Here is a 20,947-nt window from a genome sequence, read left to right as displayed (position 1 = left end):
TCAAATTCCCATCAACAGTGTACACAAGCTCCCTTCTCCCCGCATCCTCGCCAGCATTTGTTATTTTTTGTCTTTTTGATTATAGCCATCCTAACCGGGGTGAGATGATAACTCATTGTATATGCATTTCCATGATAATTAGCAATGCTGAACATTTTTCATATTTTTTTTGGCCATTTGTATGTCTTCTTTTGAGAAATATCTGTTTGAATCATATGCCAATTTTTGAATCAAATTGGTTTTTCACTATTGAGATGCTGAATTACTTGTATATTCTGGATATTTATCTCCTGTTGAATGAGATGTTTGCAGATATTTTACCCCATTCTGTAGGTTGTCCTTTCACTCTGTTTTTTCCTTTGCTGTGCAGAAGCTTTTTAGTTTGACATAATCTCATTTATCTACTTTTGATTTTGTTGCCTATGCTTTTGAGGTCTTATTCATAAAATCTTTTCTCAGACCAATGTCCTGAAGCATTTCTCCTGTGTTTTGTCCTAGTAATCTTATTGTTTCAGGCCTTATATCTGAAGATCTTTGATCACTTTAGATCTTTGATCACTTTGAGTTGATTTTTGGATGGAGGAAGAGGTAGGGATCTAGTTTCATTCTTCTGTATATGGACATCCAGTCTTTCCAGCACCATTTATTGAAGAGACAGTCCTTTCCCCAATGAGTGTTTTTGGCACTTTGTCAAAAATCAGTTTGCTGTAGATAAGTGCATTAATTTCTGGGTTGTTTAATTTGTTCCATTGGTATACATGTCTGTTTTTATGTCTGTACCATGCTATTTTCATTACTACAGCTTTGTAGTATATTTTGAGGTCTAGTAGTGTGATTCCTCCAACTTTGTTCTTTTTGCTCTGGATTACATTGGCTAGTCAAGATCTTTTGTGGTGCCACAGAATTTTTAGATTATTTTTTTCTATCTCTGTGAAGAATTGCATTGGTATTTTCATAGGAATTGCACTGAATGTATAAATTGCTTTGGGTAGTATGAAGTTCACCAGTTATTTTTGTATAATCTCTTGTTTACCTCAACACTTAAAAATTATCAGCATAATTTTAAGATCTATTTGGTTTTTCTTTAATTTTGCCCATTTTCTCCCTCATACTATTGGATTCTTTTGTCAAGGATTCTTTTCCTTTAGTTAATTTTTACATTTTATTTTAAATAGTTATTTTACTTTTTTCATATTATTCTATTATCATTGGTCCTCAGGGTATGATTCTCCTACTCATCCTGTCTGTTGATGCTCTCTCATGGTGCTATTTTTAGTTTGTTTTACTGTGAGCTCAAAATCGGCAAGGGCTGCTCTTCTGGGAATCCCATAAGTTCCAACACCTGACATTGAGAGGTTTCATATTTGCTTCTGCAAGAGCCCTGAGGATTTCAATTGTCCTGCACCAGTTTTATGTTAATCTCTCCATGTGGGCCTAGTCTCACTCCACAGACAGTAACTTTAGAGCCAAGGGTTCTGATTTCTCACCGGTAACATTTTCCTCTTCTCTACCCAAGTCTCCAGCCAGAAATGAGGCGTCCTTGCTGCCTCCCCGAGGAATTCTAATCCCCTTTTTACAGATGGGGATTTACCTAGATTTGGCACGAATCCAAGCAAGGTGTCGACTTACCCAAGAAGTGTGTCATCTCCCAGGATAGCTGACCCCTCCATCAGACACTGAGCCAGTGTTGTCAGAGGCAACTTTTTCTGGAAGGGAAACAAACAGTGTAATGAAAACTACTTTCAACAGTCACCTGATGACTCTAAAATAGTAAAAAGTCAAACATGTGCCTAGGTATTATATTAGATAAGAAGCAAACTGACTTTAAAACATGTTTAAACCTAAAGATTCACAGTATACAATGATGACAGGTTAGACTTAGAGATGTCAAAATTCAGAAAATTAAAACTGAATTAAATTTGTCATTTTGGAAAATAAGCCTGAGGTTTATATGCTGCATTTTAAAATGAAGTAGGACAGCAGGAAACAAAAAGAGAGAAAAATTTAAAATTATGTTAACAAAGATTTGAAAAATGTATTACTTTCTAAAAAATCAACCTCTTTCTTGAAGAGAGCATTAGCCTCCTTTTATAAATAAGGCAGCTTATGGTCAAGAAAGAGAGAAAAGTGTTCAAACACAATCACACTGCAAAGGGAGCAGGCTCAAAATAAAGGGCCATCCATAAAAGATATAACAATGGCCAATAAGCAGATGAAAAGATGATTAGGAGAAACCCAAATCAAGGCCACGATGAGATACCACTTCATACTCACTAAGATGGTTATAACAATAGTAATAATTTTTAAAAAAGAAACCCAGAAAATAAATACTGGTGAGCAGGTGGAGAAATGAACACTAATGCATTGTTAGTGGAAGTTTAAAATGGTGTAGTGCTGTGAAAGTTTAGTAATATGCCAGTAAGTTAAAAAGAATTACCGTATGCCCCAGCAATTTCACTCCTCTGTGTATGTGTGTGTATTCAAAATAACCAAAAACAGATGTTTAAACTAAAACGTGCACATAAATGTGAATAACAGCACTACTGACAATAGCCAAAAGGTGAGAACAATACCAAAATCTGTTGATGGATAAATGCATGAACAAAAGGTAGTATATCCATTGCTACGGTGGAATACTATTCAGCCAGCAAAAGGAATGAAGTAGTGACACCTGCTACAACATGCATGAGTGCCGAAGACATCACGCTAAGTGAAATAAGCTAGACAGAAAGGACATGTAGTGTATGATTCTATTTATATGAAATATCCATAATAAGCAAATTCATAGAGACAGAAAGTAGGTTAGTGCTTGTCTGGGGGCTGTAGGGGAGAGGGGATTGGGGAAGGATTGCTTGATGGGTATGAGGTTTCCTTTGGGGATGATGAAAATGTTCTGGAACTAGATAGTAGCCATAGTTGCAAAAGACTTCGAGTGTATTAAATGTTAAAACCATTGTATACTTTAAAATGGTAAATTTGATGTCATAAGAAGAGAAAAGCAAGCTGCTACAGGTGTGTAGCATGACCTGTTCTCTCCTCACTAAGCATCAACGAGCCCTCTCCTTTCTGAGCTAAGACAAATGGCACCCACAGACAGACAGCAGAGCAAAAGCAAGGTAGGAACTGCCAGCATATCCGCTGGTCCTCCAGTCTACACGGCTACTTCTTCAAACAGAAAGTGACAACTACACTCAGCCCAGAGCCTCCCGGTGTTATTATGACGTAGACGGCTTCCACTATAATTCATCCCCCAATCCAACATGTAGGGAGGGTAGGCAGCACACCAGGGGTGAAGACGACCAGACTCCATGGAACTTATTTCTAATGGTGGAGATAAACAATAAACACCATCAAGCCTTGTCCTAAGTCGCTTCTCTGTTTTTTTTTTTTTTTTTTTAAAGCATTTTATTTATTTATTTTTATATTTTATTTTTTTGAGACAGAGTCTCACTTTGTTGCCGGGGCTAGAGTGAGTACTGTGGCGTCAGCCTAATTCACAGCAACCTCAATCTCCTGGGCTCAAGCAATCCTCCTGCCTCAGCTTCCCGAGTAGCTGGGACTACAGGCATGCGCCACCATGCCCGGCTAATTTTTTCTATATATTTTTAGTTGGCCAATTAATTTCCTTCTATTTTTAGTAGAGACAGGGTCTCGCTCTTGCTCAGGCTGGATTCAAACTCCTGACCTTGAGCAATCCACCCGCCTGGGCCTCCCAGAGTGCTAGGATTATAGGCGTGAGCCGTCAAGCCTGGCTCTAAGTCTCTTTCCATCTATCTGGCTATTCACCTGTATCCTTTATAATAAACTGGCAAACACAAGTAAAGTGTGTTTCCCTGAGGTCTGTGAGTCACTCTAGCAGATTATCAAACCCAAGTGGCGGTTGTGAGAATCCCCAATTTATGGCCGGTCAGTCAGAAATACCAAAGGCCTGGATTTGCAATCAGCATCTGAAGTGGGGGTATCCTTGTGGGACAGAGACCTTAAGCTATAGGATCTCGTGCTAACTCCAGGTAGACAATGCCAGAACTGAATTAAATTGCAGAACACCCAGTTGGTGTTTGGAGAGTTGGAGAATTGCTTGGGATGAGGAGACAATCCCCCCACATGTGGTCGCAGAAGTGTGTGTGAGGGTATGAGGAGACAGTGTGTTCTTCACAAAAGCAGGCATGATATCCTGGTTGTAGCCTTAGAAACAGGGCATAGCTTAAGGTATTGGTTCTTAACCAAGGGTCATTCTGTCCTCCTAGGGACATTTGGCATCTTACAGTGTACACCAGTGTCTTACAACAAAGAATTGCTAGGCTCAAAAAGTCAATAGCATCAAGGCTGAGAAACCTGGTTTAATGCACAAGTTCCTAAAATATCCCAATAACCAATCCGTGAAGACACTCCCCCGACTAGCAGGTAGCATGGTCGTGGTGCTGGCCAGCCCACATAACAAGGTCACTTTGGTTTGTGACGCACATTCACAGTCCCATAAGTGTCCTGCAGGGTAAGACTTCAGCGTTTCTGAATCTTCCCAAAATTTGACAAAGAAGCAAAGGAGGATCCTGCCAATCATAACGGGGACTTCAAATTGCCCAGGAGTTGACCCCCTTTGGAGAAACACACCTACCAGAGGTGAGCAGAGTTTTCCCAAACGTGGAAAGGAACTTGCCTGATTTGTCCTGTCGGTGCATTGAGCAGAAAACTGTGCTGGTGAGTGACCAAAGGAAGGAAGGTCAAGTTCACAGGACAAGAATGGTCACTGGAGGACCATGAGGCTGCCCAGAGTCTCAGAGGGAGGATGGTGAGGGGACAGCCAGTGTCTGTCCTGCAAAACTCAGACTGGAAAATGGAGTTTGAAGTGACAGGGCTGGAGGTGCCCTGCCCAGGAGGCAGGGAAGGAGCATCATTCTCTCCTCATCTCGGTCTCCCAGCACCCTCACCCATGGTTTTGAGATGCTCTCAGGCAGCAAAGAGCATAGTGTTAAGTGGTAGAGTACCAAAAACTAGGAAGTGCATTTCTGTTTCAATTGCTTTTTTGTTTTTAACAGGGAGCATAACAGTTTTCTTTCTCCTTTTTGCCATCTATCTATATCAAGTGAATGAATTAAATTTTCAGTAGGAAATATATGCATATGGTATAAAACTGAAAGGTGATAGAGGGTTTCCAGCAAAAAGACTCCCTCCTGCCTATCCTTCAACTGAGTTCCCTTCACCAGAGACCATACAGTGACCAGATTTTTGTGTATCCTTCCATAAATATTCTAAGCAGATCCATTTTAAAAAAAAGTTTTAGAGACAGGGTCTCACTATGTCTCCCAGGCTGGTCTTGAACTCCTGACCTCAAGGGAGCCTTCCACCTCGGCTTCCCAAAGTGCTAAGATTACAGGAGTGAGCCATTGCACCTGGCCTCAGATCCGATTTTATATGCATGTATGTCCATAGTTAGAGACTAGTTCCCCCCCACAAGGTTAGCATGTTCCAGGCACACTCTGTGCCTTGCCTTTCTTTTCGGGTAAGTATATCTATCTTTCGTCTCATTTCCCATCATTACATGTAGAGCTGTCTTTCTTTCTTTTAGTTTTAATGGCTACATAGATCACTGAATAAAGATGACAAAATGCATTTACTCATGTCCTCTACTGATGGTGCACTGCCACTCTAGGAGAGATACTGAGGTGCATTCGAGGGCTTGGATTCCAAGGGTGGGGGAAGGGGGCTTTGGGGTAAAACTCAGTAGAAATGAATGATGAGTTTTTATTTGTGTCAATGCTTTAAGAATCAGGAAATTAGAAGGAAGTCACCAAGTGACAAGAGGAGAGAAGACGTGGATAAAGGAAGTATACTTTCAGATGAAAAGGGGATCAGGGCAAATTGTGATCAAATGCATTAGATAAGAAGTTAATGGACTGTGACTCACAACAGACTACAAACGATTTCTATTTCTAAAGAAATTCTCTGAGATGGAGGGGGAAATGATGGTTCAATAAATGCCTAGCATTGTAGCCATCTCATGTAACCTAATGGCTCTCTATAACTAAGGTATTAACATTATTTGCTCTTTCCCCCACACTTGCGTCACCCCCACTTCATATATAAGGACATCCGGTCTTAGAAGGATTAAACTGCCCAAAGATGTAGAAAAGCTGCTGAAATGCCTTTGTCCCCACTGCCAAGGATCCACCAAGAGAGCCAGTCAATGAGCCCCGTGAATGCAGTGCTTGGGTGAAAAGACCTTAGCAAACTTCATGCTGGCCTGTGATTTCAGGGTCAAAAAAAAGCTGTTAAAATAAACTCTGTCCTGGCTCTGGAGTTCAGATAGAACCTTAAGAATTAAGGGAAAGACAGACTGTCCCAGAGTTTGAATGCAGTCAATCTGACATATCTGAGATGACTGTTCCCTCTAAAATTATCTTGGACATAAGCCACACAGTTTGTAGGATGACTCAGAGGTAAAAAAAAGTCTCATTCTAATATCCACCCTGCTCCCCAAACACACGCGCACCCTCTCATATTCCTTATCTCTAAAAACTGTCGCCTACTGTCCTCCAATTCCACGCCCAGGCAACCGGCTCGTCCGTGGCTCACACCCCAGTAGACACAGCCCAGGCTTGCTGCTCAGGGTCCAACGGTTCTCAGCGGCTCCTGCGGCCTAACAGTGGGGCGGCATGAGCAGCAGCAGGGCGTGTTTTTCCACATGAAGCTAAGCACGGCGCTGGGCGTGTACGTGCATCATTACCTTGCTGAATTCCCAAACCCCCGACTGGGTAGAAAATCATTATCGTTCTTATCATTTCCCGAAGGAAGAAACTAAGGTCAGGCAAAAATCAGAAAGCAACAGAGTTGGGCTTCGCACCCTTGGGCAGCCAGGTTCCAGAGCTTCACCTCAGAAACCCCGTGCTAAATTGCCCGTTAGAGCACAGGAAGGGTTCGCATTGGCATGCTGGCGTGTGAGGCAGGTTCCGTGCCTAAAATACTCACAGACCATCCATTCATGACACACGTCTATTTTTATCAGGGCTCTGCTGGGGCAGGCCCTGCGTTAGACACTGGGACCACAGCGGATGGAGGGACGGGATCCCTGCTCCCACACCAGTGATGGGAATGGATGATCACAGCGATTTCAGATAATCATGTGCGCTAGGAAGAAAATAAAATAGGGTGGTGGGATTGGGGTGGGAGGAGAAGGCAAACACATTAGGAGGTCAGGGAAAGCCTCACTGAGACGGTGACATCAGAATAAAAAGTTGCTGGGCCGGGCGCGGTGGCACACGCCTGTAATCCTAGCACTCCGGGAGGCTGATACGAGCGGATAGCTCGAGTTTAGGAGTTTGAAACCAGCCTGAGCAAGAGCGAAACCCCGTCTCTACTATAAATAGAAACAAATTAATTGGCCAACTAATATATATAGAAAAAATTAGCCGGGCATGGTGGCGCATGCCTGTAGTCCCAGCTACTCGGGAGGTGGTTGAGGAGGCAGTAGGATCGCTTGAGCCCAGGAGATTGAGGTTGCTGTGAGCCAGGCTGACGCCACGGCACTCACTCTAGCCTGGGCAACAAAGCGAGACTCTGTCTCAAGGAAAAAAAAAAAAAAAGACTAGGAAGTTGCTGGGTTGGTTTCGAACTCCTGACCTCAAGCAATCTGCCCGCCTCAGCTTCCCAGAGTGCTAGGATTACAGGCATGAGCCACCATGCCTGGCCTAAGAAGTTGCTGGGCTGAAATGCAGGGTAGACCTGCTCCTCACGGAGGGCGGAGGGCCGAGTGAGTACAAAGGCCCCCGAGGGCTGTGAGCTGGGGGTGCCGGGTGCTCGGCCAGCAGAGCAGGAGAACCACGGCCGAGGGGCACGGAGAAAGAGCCCCGCTCAGAGACACATCCTTAGGGTCCAGGGGCCCAGGTGAGGAGTCCCGATTTTATTCCACAATGGGAATCCTTGGGTGGGATTAGGCTGGGGAATGACATCATCTGATTTCCATTTTAAACTCTAACTGCAGCGGCTGCAGAGAATAGAACATGAAGGAGACGGGGAGGGGTCGGAGTGGAAGACGTGATAGCAGCCGCCCTGCTCAGGAAGGGATGGCAGCGGCCTGGGCCAGGGCGGCACACGCTGAAGCAGAAGGGACATGCTCCGGCGGAAGAGCCCGCAGGACTCGCTGACAGCCTGGACGTGGGGGATGGAAAGGGAGACCGAGGACGCCGCCTGCGACCTAGGTGGGAGCGGGCGGTGGAGGCGCAGTACCAGTCTCCACTTCCCCGCTCTCTCCGTTGGGTCCTCCTCCTGGGAGAGCTTGAAACGCTGCTGTTTCTGGGGTTTTTGATTCAAGGGCCGTTTGTCTTCTCACCTTGTATTTTCTCCCCAGGTGATCTCGGCAACTCCCACGGATTTAACAGGCGCTCAGCGCTCAGGGCAGAGACCATAAAACCCCTCTCCCCTCCTCCTACACATCCATTCCGTCACCAAGCCCTAAACACTCCGCCTTCGGGGCCCACCACGTATGCTGCTCTCCGTCCCTCTTCCTTCTCCCCACTGCACCTCACCTGGGGCCTTCCCACATCCGTGTCACTGGCCCCATGAACCCGTTATTTACACAGTCGTCAACAAGTCTGATCACGTCACTCCCTCTGAAAACCTCGGCTTTTCTCTGCTGTGAGGGATAAAGTCCAAATCCTCGGCACGGCCCTCAAGCCTGGTCCAGTCCCCTGCAGTCCCATCTCACGCGACATCCTCCTCGCTCTCCATGGCCCAGTCACTCTGGCCACCTCTGTGTTTTTCAAAAATGCCCAACTCCCTCCTGCCTCTGGGAACTCTGCACATGTTGCCTCCTGTCCTAGGACCATGTTTCCCCCCTTTGGGGCTGCCTCCTTTGACTTGTCCTCATGGCCAGCTCCTCGTGGGAACCTCCCATTGTTTACTTCCTAGCAAGCTCTTCTTAGCTGGAAGACACGGTCAGGGTGCATGCACGCTGCGGCGCCTGCTCCCCTCTGGGCATGAGCTCCCAGGACACAGGGTCCTGCTCAGCTTTCTCAGCACTTGGCACATACACCGCCGTGGGTGGCAGACTCGGTGCTTTCTAAGCATTTGTTGAACGAGGTAGAGAAACACTTTCACAGGCTAGCAGTTTTTTTGTTGGAAATGCAAGGGCTTTGACAAACCAAACATCTTCATCACGTTAAGTCTTAAAAACCTATGAACTAACAGCTATCGTCCCAGACTAAAGATGGCAAAATGGAACTATAACTCTCATCTTTACTGTCTCCATCCCACATAAGGAATCCAGTTTTACTCAGTGGCCACAGGACAATAATGCTTCCTCTGGCCACGGAGACAATGGTAACAAAACCCCATTTTTCTTCCCATCCCCACCTGGCAGCCGGCCACAGCTTTCAGGGCCAAACTTTTAAAGGTTTGTGATAAAAATTTAAGTGTTGGAAACCATAACTAAATGGCTAAAGGGCTAATGAGCTTGTTAAAAGAGTAATAACAAAAAGCAACTTATATGTGCTCAAATAAAACACAGAACACTGCATGGACCACTCAGGGACTCAAATGTCTCCTTACTGATATGATGTGCAAGATCCTCAATCTAAGGAAAACTCCACAAATCTAGGCAACTTCATCTTATTCCAGAAAAATAATGCTAGTACTAATCTACCTAAACACCAAAGGCTGGTTTAAAGCTTCTGGTGGTAACATTCAAATACTACTCTTGATGCCAACACACAGTGTACTTAGGACCAGTTATTTTAAAAACAGTGCTTCTTGGAGCATAAGAAAGAACATGGATCAAAGGCAGGCTAGGCTCTAGTCCCCCCATTCCGAAGCCATTCCTGGAGTCCCCCCATTTAGATGTTGGTTTGATAAAAGGGTTTCATGTCTAAAGTAGTTTGCAAACTCTCCCTTTAGACTGTACAGTTTCCCCTTGCTGAAATTCTTGATACGTGCAGAATTATTTCTATAGATATTTTTCAGAGCTATGAAAGTTTTATTTATACCACACACAAGTGATTCCTGCTGGGAATATTAAGAAAGAAGAAAACAGGGCCAGGAAGAGAAGAAGGACAGGTTTTTGCACCACAGCAGGTGAAGGGAGAAAGGACTGGAACACATGGGGACGTGTGAGTCAACAATAACTCCAGGTCAGAAAAAAAAAATCTGACAGACACCAAACAGGTAGATTATAAACTCAAAGGAGGAGGGAAAAAAATCTAGATTGCATATCCCTTGTAATAAAGCCATATCTAAGAATGTCTTCCAATCTTTGGTGGTTCGAGAGGGGTGGCAGCGGAGAGGGGAGGGTGCCTGCAAAGACTGTTCACACCAAGGACTGCTGAGTGGAATCACATTACACCACGCCTGTTGTTACTAATGTGGGTTGTATACAAAGACATCAGAGTAGCTTTATTTAGCAAGCTCTCTTTATGGACTCATTATAGCAAAAACAATTTCCCAAAGGCCTTCATAGGTCACTCATAACCTCTAAAACTATAGTCTAATTTTTTTTTCCCATGAGATCCTAAGATGGTATTGAGGCAAAGGGAATCTATGAATGAGCTGAATCAGGGGTAAGACATCCCTCAAGGATACAGCTTCCCTAGAGGTGGGATCTTGAGCACGCCCCTGCTGTCCTCCCGGGTGTGCCACTCTGGGGAGGACAGGGAGAGGCACCCCAACCCTGCCTGGGGAGGGTGGCGAGGCTTCAGGTGGGGCTAAAGAGCAAGCACAGTGGGAGGGTGGTCCCGCCATAGAAACAGGCAGCCAGGGCTGCCAGGTTGACTTCCGGACACACCCCAGGAGCGGGACCCTTGTCCTCAGTAGGCAGGTTTTAAGCTGCTTGGGGCGAGGAGGGTACTCACGGAGCGCTTGTCGGCCTCTGCCCCTTGCTGGCCCTGCAGACATGCGGTGAGCTTCTTGTGCGTGCTGTGGGACACCTGCTTCACCAGCTCCAGGCGCTTCTCCACCTGCAGACAGAACGGCGGCGGTGTCACTGGGAGGGCAAGGTCAGGGAGAGCGGGCTTGTCAGTCTGGACCACCACTGCTCCAGTCTCCGCAGAGACGAGGACTCCTGGGAGAAAACATCTGACCCTGGAGAACTGGAGCGACAGTGATTGCACACTCCGGGACTCTCCTGCTAACTGTGTGACGAAATGCCTTTATCTCTCTCCAGAAAGATCTCACCTAAACCAGTATTCGACATGCAAAGTACTGTCATAAAAGGCAAAATAATTGTATCTCTAAACAGCTGGTATGGGCAGCAGCTGGAGCAGTTTTAACAGCACTGGGGATGGCTTAGTTTTAAAATGGAGAACAGGGCCGGGCGCTGTGGCTCACGCCTGTAATCCTAGCTCTTGGGAGGCCGAGGCGGGCGGATTGCTCAAGGTCAGGAGTTCAAAACCAGCCTGAGCAAGAGCGAGACCCCGTCTCTACTATAAATAGAAAGAAATTAATTGGCCAACTGATATATATATATAAAAATTAGCCGGGCATGGTGGCGCATGCCTGTAGTCCCAGCTACCCGGGAGGCTGAGGCAGAAGGATCACTCGAGCCCAGGAGTTTGAGGTTGCTGTGAGCTAGGCTGACGCCACGGCACTCACTCTAGCCTGGGCAACAAAGCGAGACTCTGTCTCAAAAAAAAAAAAAAAAATAAAATAAAATAAAATAAAATAAAATAAAATGGAGAACATTTTGGTGACCATGAGCCCAGGGTCAGTGACAACCTTACCTGAAGAAGGTCTTCACTCAGAACTTCAGTCTTTTCAGCCCTACAGAGAACAATGAGAAACGTATCAGTAAGAACACTAAGAACACGGCCTCATAATCACTCCCCAGTCTCTTCACTTAAGGCAATGCTAGAAAAACAGAGACTTCAGTAGCAGACACTTCTACCAAAAGAATACAGAGACGATACTGGCATTTACAACAAACTTAAAAACCAGCACACCAGCAACCCTGGCGGAGAAGGTACTCTGGAGGTGTTCCTGCTGAAGACTGGAACCTGGGTTAACAACAACAGACAGACTTCTTTTGCTCCCCTACAAATATATATCTTAAGTAACAAACTAAGGTTTCCTCACCCGTCACCCTCCCCCCACCCCCAACAAGTAAGCTAGATCAGCAGAAATCTGAGACGGGATCAATAAACAGCAAACACGGAGACAGTATTGAGTCCTGGCAACTAACGCAAAGGGCTCCACGGAGGTCTGGCAACCAAGCGTCAGGTCCCTGCGAAAGTCTGCACCTTAAACCTGAGATTTCCACATTTAGGGAAAAAACTCAGATGCTGAACGAAGTGGCCCCAACCAAGCTGTTGGCACCCACTGCCTCACATCACAGGAGAACGCAAACCCTCGCTGGAGCAAAGTACACCTAATTTAACGCATGTTCTCTCTTCTTTTCTCATTCTCACTTTCTCTCTCACACACGTACAACCCCCCTGCAAATTCACATGAGAACAAATCGTCAAGATTTAAGAGTACACAGAGAGAGAGAAGAAACAGTACATAAAGAGCCTGAAGGACTTCGACTACTGGAATTAGCAAAGATTGTACCATATGTAGGAAATATTTAAGAACAAACTAAGTCCTCTCACTAATACAACTGAACACCCAGGGCAGTATGTAGATACGACAAGCAGAAGACAACTCTGGAAAGGGAGAGAAGACACGCTGGCTGGGAACCTCCAGACCTGAGGAAGGAAATGGTGGGCATGTTTTGCTTCACGTTTTCCAAACTTGGAGCTTAAGAAGTGAGCAACCTAAAATGCTAACAGGCACACACAAAACAATCCCCCCAAAAAGCCTGATCTCTGCAGAGATAGGACCAAGAAAGGGGTAGCCTGGCAAGATAGAAGGTTTTTAGGTACCAATTGCTCACTGCAGCCAACCACTGCATAAAAAACTATTGTCCTACTCTACCCATGCCAGCAAAAGCTGAGCAGGGAGCCTGGGTTCTGTCCATGCCACGCTGTAACCCAGCCACCTCCCCTCACCAGCGTGGGAGTGCCAGAGAAAGCTGAGTATAGGGCAGTGACAAAGCCTGTTCTCTTCTGCTGCGGAGAGTGGCAATCATATGGGTAGCCTGGACATCTACCCCCACCCGGTGACAATGAAGCATCCCCCCACCCCACTGTGATACCACTGGGGTATCACAGAGGCCTATGGACAGTCAGGCCTTTGGCCAATGCCCATCAATAACAAGGTCACTCCCTCCTACAGGATCAATGGAACCAAGTGGGGAGCAACCACGAGGCACTCCTACCCCTCCCTGCCATGGAGGCAGCCGAGGAGGCCCCGTGGGGAGCCAGAATTCCCACTTCCACCCCAAGGAACAAGGAGCACCTCCCTCTGTGAAGGGTCCATGGGGCCGAGTGGGAAATCTGTACTTTTACCCCTGCTTGGCAGAAACAAAGCAGCACTCCTCCTTCCCATCCTGGCACAGTATTAGACAAAAGCCACCTAAAAGACGAAGCTCAAGTGAGATCCCGAGTCTCATAATATAATACCAGATGCAATGTCCAGATTTCAGTCAAAAATTACTCACCAAGAACCAGAGAAAACTCAAACCGAATGAAAAAAGAAAATCAATAGATGCAAATTAAAATTATCTGACAAAGACTTTAAAGCATTCATTATAAAAATGCTTCCATGTACAACTATGAATATACCTGAAATAAATGAAAAAAAAATAGAAACAAATGAGAAAAATTTTAGAGCAGAAAAATCTAGTAATTTAAATTAAAAAAAAAATCCTCAGTGTATGGGTTCACTAGCAGAATGAAGGTGACAGAGGAAAGAATCCGTGAACTGGAAGAAAGCATAATAGGAATGTCCCCACCTGAACAACAGAGCAAAAATAGAACAAACAAATCAGCAAACAAAAAAGCCTCAGAGCCTTATGGGACTATAACAAAGGATCAAATATTTGCGTCATCAGAGTCCCAGAAGGAGAGAGGAAAAAAAAAGGTAGGCTAAAAACTATAAAATAAAAAACTCAAAGAAATAATGGCAAAAAAGCTCCCCAAATTTGGCAAAAGACACTAACCTACATGTTTAAAAAGCTGACCAAATCCCAAAGAGGATCTCTAAACACAAAGAAATCTTCACCAAGACTCATCACAATCAAACTTCTGAAAACTAAAGGCAAGTCCTGCAGGCAGGGGGAAAGACATGCTACCTCACCGAAGCGGAAAAGCAATTAGAATGAGAGCAGATTTCTCACAAAATCCTTGGAGGCCATAAGAAAGTGGTACATTATTTTTCAAGGGTGGGAAGACAGGAACTGTCAACTAGAATCCTATATCCAATGAAAATATCCTTCAGGAATGAAGGGGAAACCAAGACAATCTCAGATATAAAAAAAATTTAACAAAATTTGTCATCAGCAGGCCTCTTTAAAGTATTGCTGAAGGAAGTTATCTAAAAACAACCCAATAATGATAAAAGAAGGAAACCTGGAATATCAAGAGGGAAAAAGAACATGGTGAGCAAAACTATGGGTAAATACAACAGACTATCTTTCTCCTATTAAGTTTTCTAAATTATGTTTGACAATTAAAGCAACATTCATATTTATAACATTGTCTGATGTGGTTCTAACTATATAGAGAGGAAATATTCAACACAATTACATTATAATCAGGAGAGGGTAAAGGGACATAAAGAGAGAGGAAAGATGTCATTCAAACTGGTAAAATGATGACACCAATAGACTGTGATAAGTTATGTGTATATTATGTAAAACCTAGAGCCACCTAAAAAACACTGCTATGGTTTCAATGTGTCCCCCAAAGCTCATGTGTTAGAAACTTGATCCCCAGTGATGGTGTTGGGAGGCCGAACCTAATGGGAGATGTTTGGGTCATGGGGCACCACTCTTATAATATGTCAATGCCATTGCTATGGCAGTGGGTTCATTATCATGAGAGCAGGTTTCTTATAAAAGGATAAGTTCAGCCTCCTCTTGGTCTCCCTTGCCCAGGCGATGTGTTCCACCTTGTTATGACACAGCAAGAAGGCCCTGATCAGACACCAGCCCCTCAATCTTGGATTTTCCAGCCTCCAGAACTGTGAGCCAATATATTTCTTTTCTTTTCTTTTTGAGACAGGGTCTCACTCTGTTGCCTGGGCTAGAGGGCCACTGCGTCAGCCTAGCTCACAGAAACCTCCAACTGCTGGGCTCAGGGTATCCTCCTGCCTCAGCCTCCTGAGTAGCTGAGACTACAGGCATGCACCACCATGCCCGGCTAATTTTTTTCTATATATTTTTAGTTGGCCAATTCATTTCTTTCTACGTTTAGTGGAGATGGGGTCTTGCTCTTGCTCAGGCTGGTTTTGAACTCCTGATGTTGAGCGATCCTCCCACCTCGGCCTCCTAGAGTGCTAGGATTACAGGCGTGAGCCACAACACCTGGCCTATTTCTTTTCATTATAAATTACCTACTCTGCAGAATTCAGTCATAGCAGAAACAAAATAGGCCAAGAAAATTGGTACCAGAGAGTGGGATACTGCAAAAACAACTACTGAGAATGTGGGTGTGGCTTTGGGACTGGGGACTGGGCGGAGGCTGGAAGACTTTGCAGAAGCAGGCTAGGAAAGCCTGTATGGCCATGAACGGAGAGTTAAGGGTGACCTGGTGAAGGCTCAGAAGAGAAGAACCGTGCGACAGTACGGAACTTCTTAGAGATTACTTATGTGGTCACGATCAGAATGTTTGTAGAAATATGGACAGTAAAATATGGACAAGGCTGGTTCAACATTTGATTATCAGTTAGTGTATTACACCATACTAACAGACTAAAGAAAATCACACAGTCACATCATTAATGTAGAAAAGAATCTGACAAAATACAAAACCCATTCATGGTAAAAAACAAAACAAAACAAAACAAAACAAAAACAACTCTCAGAAAATGAGAACTAGAAGGAAACATCCTCCACTTGATAAATAATATCTACACAAAAACCCTACAGTTAACATTATACTTAATGTTGAAAGACTAACTGCTTTCCCCCTAAAACAGGGATCAGGGGAAGCATGTCTGTTCTCACCACCATTTAGCATAGTTTTGAAAGTTTAAGTCGAAGCAGTAAGACATAAAAGGAAAAGGAAAAGTGTATACATATGAAAGGAACAAATAAACATATCCCTAAGTGCAGATGCTATGACTGTCTTTGAAGAAAATGCCAAGGAACCTATAAAACAAAAAGAGTTCAGCAAGATGGCATGATACAAGATAAACATACAAAAATAAATAGTATTTCTACATACTAGTAATGAACACATGAATACGGAAATTTAAAAAAATACCATTGGCAATTGTTTAAAAAAATAAATACTTAGGTGTCAATCTATCAAAACATGTACAGAACTTGTAGACTGAAAACTATGAAATGTTTACAAAAGAAATATAAGAAGATCTAAATAAACGGAGAGACACACCGTGTCTATGGGCTAGAAGACCCCACATGGTAAAGATGGTGCTTTTCCCCCTACTGATCATAGCTTAAATGCAATCCCAATCAAAATCTCAGCAGAATTTGTTGTAGATACCAACAAATTGATTCTAAAATTGACATGAAACTACAAAAGAAGTAGGATAGCTAAAACTATTTCTAGAAAGAAAAATAAAGTTGTAGAACTTACGTGATCCAATTTTAAGATTTGCTATAATATTTAATAATCAGAAAAGTATGGTATCTGCAAAAAGACTGAAACCTACAGTAACAGAACAAACCGTCCAAAAATAGACCTAAACAAATATGACTGATGATCTTTCACAAAAGTACAAAGGCAATTTAACAGATGAAGGAAAGTCTTCCTAACAAATTGTGATGGAACACATTAACATGCAAAAAACATGAACCCTAGCCCATTTGTCATATTATTTACAAAAATCAATTCATAATAGATCACAGACTTTAATAAAAGACGTGAAATTATAAAATTTTTGATGAAAACATAGGAGAAGATATCTGTGACCTTGGTGTAGGCAATGGGTTCTTAGATATGACATCAAAAGTATGAGTCATAAAAGAAAAATAATAAGTCACACTTTTTCAAAACTAAAAGTTTTTACTCCATGAAAGATACCTTTTAAAGATAAAAAGACAACTTAGAAAAAGAGAGAAAATACTTGCAAATCACATATGCGAAAAAAGAATCGTAAACTCTCAAATTCAACAATAAGGAAAAAAAAATCCTATCAAAAATGGGCAAAAAAATCTGCATAGAAACTTTACCAAGTAAGACATGTGGGTGGCAAATAAGCACAAGAAAAGCAGCTAAATATTATCCATTAAGAAAATGCAAACTAATCACAAAATGAGATACTAATATTAAAATGGCAACACACACACATACACACCCCCTGTGAATGTTCATAGAGCTTTATTTATAATATCAATGAAACGAAATATAATGTAATATAAATACAAATCTGGAAGCATTCCATGTCCTTCAACAGGTGAATGGATAACAAACTGTAGACCAGCTATCCAATAGAATACTACTCAGCAGTAAACAGGGACGGACTGTTGACACATGCTACAACATGGCTAGAAGGCAAAACCATTACGCTCAGTATAAAAAGCCGATCCCAAAAGATCACATACACACTGAATGATTCCATTTACACGCCACTCTAGCAAAGCTAAACCCCAGGGGTGGAAAACAGAGCAGTGGGTGACAGAGGTGGGGGAGGGGGAGGGCTTGAGTAAAAGGGGCTACATGTGGGAACTTTCTGAGGTAACAGAATTATTCTAAGTATTTTGTCTGTAGTGGTGGTTGCACAAATCCATGCTTGTGTTAAAAGTCATAGAAGTCTATCAAAAAAGTGAGGCCGGGCGCGGTGGCTCACGCCTGTAATCCTAGCTCTCTGGGAGGCCGAGGCGGGCAGGTCAGGAGTTCGAAACCACTCTGAGCAAGAGCGAGACCCCGTCTCTACTATAAATAGAAACAAATTAATTGGCCAACTAATATATATAGAAAAAATTAGCCGGGCATGGTGGCGCATGCCTGTAGTCCCAGCTACTCGGGAGGCTGAGGCAGCAGGATTGCTTGAGCCCAGGAGTTTGAGGTTGCTGTGAGCTAGGCTGACGCCAGGGCACTCACTCTAGCCTGGTCAACAAAGCGAGACTCTGTCTCAAAAAACAAACAAACAAAAAAAAAAACAGTGAATTTTACTTTATGTAAGTTTGAAAAGTAAAAAAAAAGTATGAAGGTAGAACTGAGATCTAGACAACAATATGGTTTAAATCAAGGAGGGAAGGTGATTGGAGTTTAGTATTCTAAGCTCCTAGTACAGATTTTGTTATGCTACATAAAGGCTACATCAAGGCTACCACTAAAAGAGTAAAAATGGAGCATATATCTTCAAAAATAATAGAGGCAAAATAATAAAAACTTAATGATTGAAAACAAATGAAAGAAAAAAAAATGGTGGTAGCTACAGTAATATATAAAAAAATACAAAGCACAAAGTAAAATAGTAGACTCGTGTTCAAATCTATCACAAAATATTTTAATATAAATGGATAAATATTACAGTTAAAAGCTAAAGATGTTCGGCTCAGATGTTAAAAATATAGCTCTATGCTAACAATAAAAGCTGTCTCTAAAACACAAATAATCAGAAGTTTGAAGGTAAGAAGAGAAAAAATAAAAACACATACAACACTATTTCTAATTAATATAATAGACTTTGAGGGGGGCAAACATCAGAAGGGAAAGAAGACAGCAATATACTGACAGAACGGCTTAACTTGTCAAGAAGTTATAGGAATTCTGAACTTGAGTCTACTTGATAAGAATCACAAAATATATAAATCAAAAGTGACAGAAGCTCAGGAGAGCCCTGACAATTTTACCATAATGGAAGATGTCATTATTTCTCCTTTAGTTAGAGAAGCAGGGTAGGAAAAAAGTTAGTGAAGACATAGAGGATTTGAAAAACATACCAGAATTTATTACATAGACATACATAGAACTCTGACTCTAATCATAAAAAATATAAAATCTTCTCATACACACAACAATTTATTTCCAAAAATTAAACACTTAGTGGCCTAAAAAGCATATCCCAGCAAATATCAAAGGACAGGAGCCACACAGGTATGGTCTCTGATCCCAAAGCAATTTAGGTTGAAATAAATAACAAGCAAGTAAAACTAAAAATAAACAAATTTGGAAATTTTAAAATACTTCTAAATAGCTCATAGGTAAAAAATGATTATTATTAGGAATTTAAAATATTTAGAACTGAAAAACAATGAAAATACTGCATATCAAACTTGTCAGATAATGAAGTGATATTTAGAAAAGATATAGAAACTCAATTGCTTATAATAGACGAGAGACTGAAAATACTTGAGAAGTATAAACAGAAAAAACATCCAGAAATGAGAAGAAAGAAACCAATGAAGAGAAGAAATTAGAAAAATAGAAAAAAATCACATAATTCTTTGAAAAAACAAACAAAATAGCAAACCTCTAAAAGATTTATTCAGGGAAAAAAGACAGAAGGAATATATAAATGTTAATAATAGAAAATAAAATTAGAATATAAACAGAGATGGTACAGAAATTAAAAAGATGAATGAAACTTATGCACAATTTTTTTTGAACATTTAGACAAAATGGCCAACTACTTAGAAAATAAAAGCAAGCCAAAATTGACTTCAAAATACATAGGAGTCTGCATAGCTCTATAAACATGAGAGAAATTAAACTAGTCATTAAACATCTTTCCCAAAAGAAAATAGATCAAATGCTTCACAGGTAAATTTTTAAGAAGTGTTTCTTTCTAAACATACACAAACTCTTAAAAAAGGAATAGAAAAAGAAATAACAGTGCAACTCAGAACAGACAAGCATAACTTTATACAAAATCTAGAAAAGGCAGTGCAAGGGAAATCATAGATCAGTGTCATATAGTAAATATGATACAAAAGTCCTTAACAAAACAAAGTAGCATATTTTATAAACAACTTAGATTAATTGCTACAATGTAAGAGTGGTTTAACTTCAGAAATCTGCAAGTGTAATTTATCACATGGACAACTTAAAAGATAAAAACAATACTATTTCAAAAATTGCAAAGTAGTTAATAAAATTTAATGCCTGTTCATGAAAAAATATAAAAAATGAAAAAAACTTGATTTTTCAAGTACTTATAAAACATTATTTTTAATGGAAATATATTAAAAACATTGCCTTTATAATCAAGAATAAAATTAGGATTCCCAGCTCAATAAGCAACTAAAATAGAAGATTTTAAAACTAAAAAGGAAGAACCTAAACTGAAATAATTTTAAGATTATATGTTTGTCCACAAAGAAAATCCAAAGTAATCTATAAAAGTTATTATAAATAATGAAAGTTTTGAAAGGGGTCTGGATATAAGATCAATACAACAAAAATAGTATAACTATTAAATACTCAAAAAATCTAATTCAAAAAAGAATTTAACATAGCAAATAAACCTGGGATACATTTAATGAAAGATGGGCAATATCTTTATGGTAGAAAAATTTAAAAACTAGTAAAATACATTAATAAAGGCAAATAAGAGATATACTATATTAATGAATGGAAAGAATCAATTTTATAAAGATATCAGTTCTCTTCCTATCAATGCAACTTCAAAGAAAAATCACAATAAGGATTTAAAAAAATAATTTAACCAGCTGAATCTAAAATTTATATGGAAATGCAAAAGTTTAAGGAAAAAACAAGATTATTATTCTTAAGAAGAATAAGTTGGGGAAGTTTCACTACCAGACACTGAAACTTATTAAAGTCACAGTAACTAAGAAAGTATTATATCAATGTTCCAACTGGTCACTGGAACGAAAGAGCATGTCCAGGAATAGACTCACACAAATGTGGAACAATGACAGATGAGAGGGTGTTATCTAAGGTTGGGGAAGAAGGACAGGAGAAATTAGTTATTTAATAAGTAGTGCTGG

The 20,947-nt window shown here is 41.5% G+C and overlaps 1 protein-coding gene across 4 annotated transcripts in view; it reads right to left on the bottom strand.

Annotated features, from left to right (window-relative positions):
* Positions 1–20,947, bottom strand: part of ARHGAP44 (Rho GTPase activating protein 44) — a 178,456-nt gene that overhangs the window by 77,005 nt on the left and 80,504 nt on the right. For all 4 annotated transcript variants that reach the window (XM_012777369.2, XM_012777380.2, XM_012777405.2 and 1 more), the window contains exons 2-4: positions 11,706–11,745; positions 10,839–10,943; positions 1,630–1,706 (exon numbers count right to left, since the gene is read on the bottom strand). In XM_012777369.2, the coding sequence (XP_012632823.1) occupies positions 1,630–1,706; positions 10,839–10,943; positions 11,706–11,745 (222 nt within the window). The remainder of the gene's footprint in view (positions 1–1,629; positions 1,707–10,838; positions 10,944–11,705; positions 11,746–20,947) is intronic.

Source organism: Microcebus murinus, chromosome 18 (genome assembly GCF_040939455.1).
Source record: "Microcebus murinus isolate Inina chromosome 18, M.murinus_Inina_mat1.0, whole genome shotgun sequence".
Taxonomy (NCBI): Eukaryota; Metazoa; Chordata; class Mammalia; order Primates; family Cheirogaleidae; genus Microcebus; species Microcebus murinus.
This window is presented reverse-complemented; position numbering and strand designations above follow the sequence as displayed.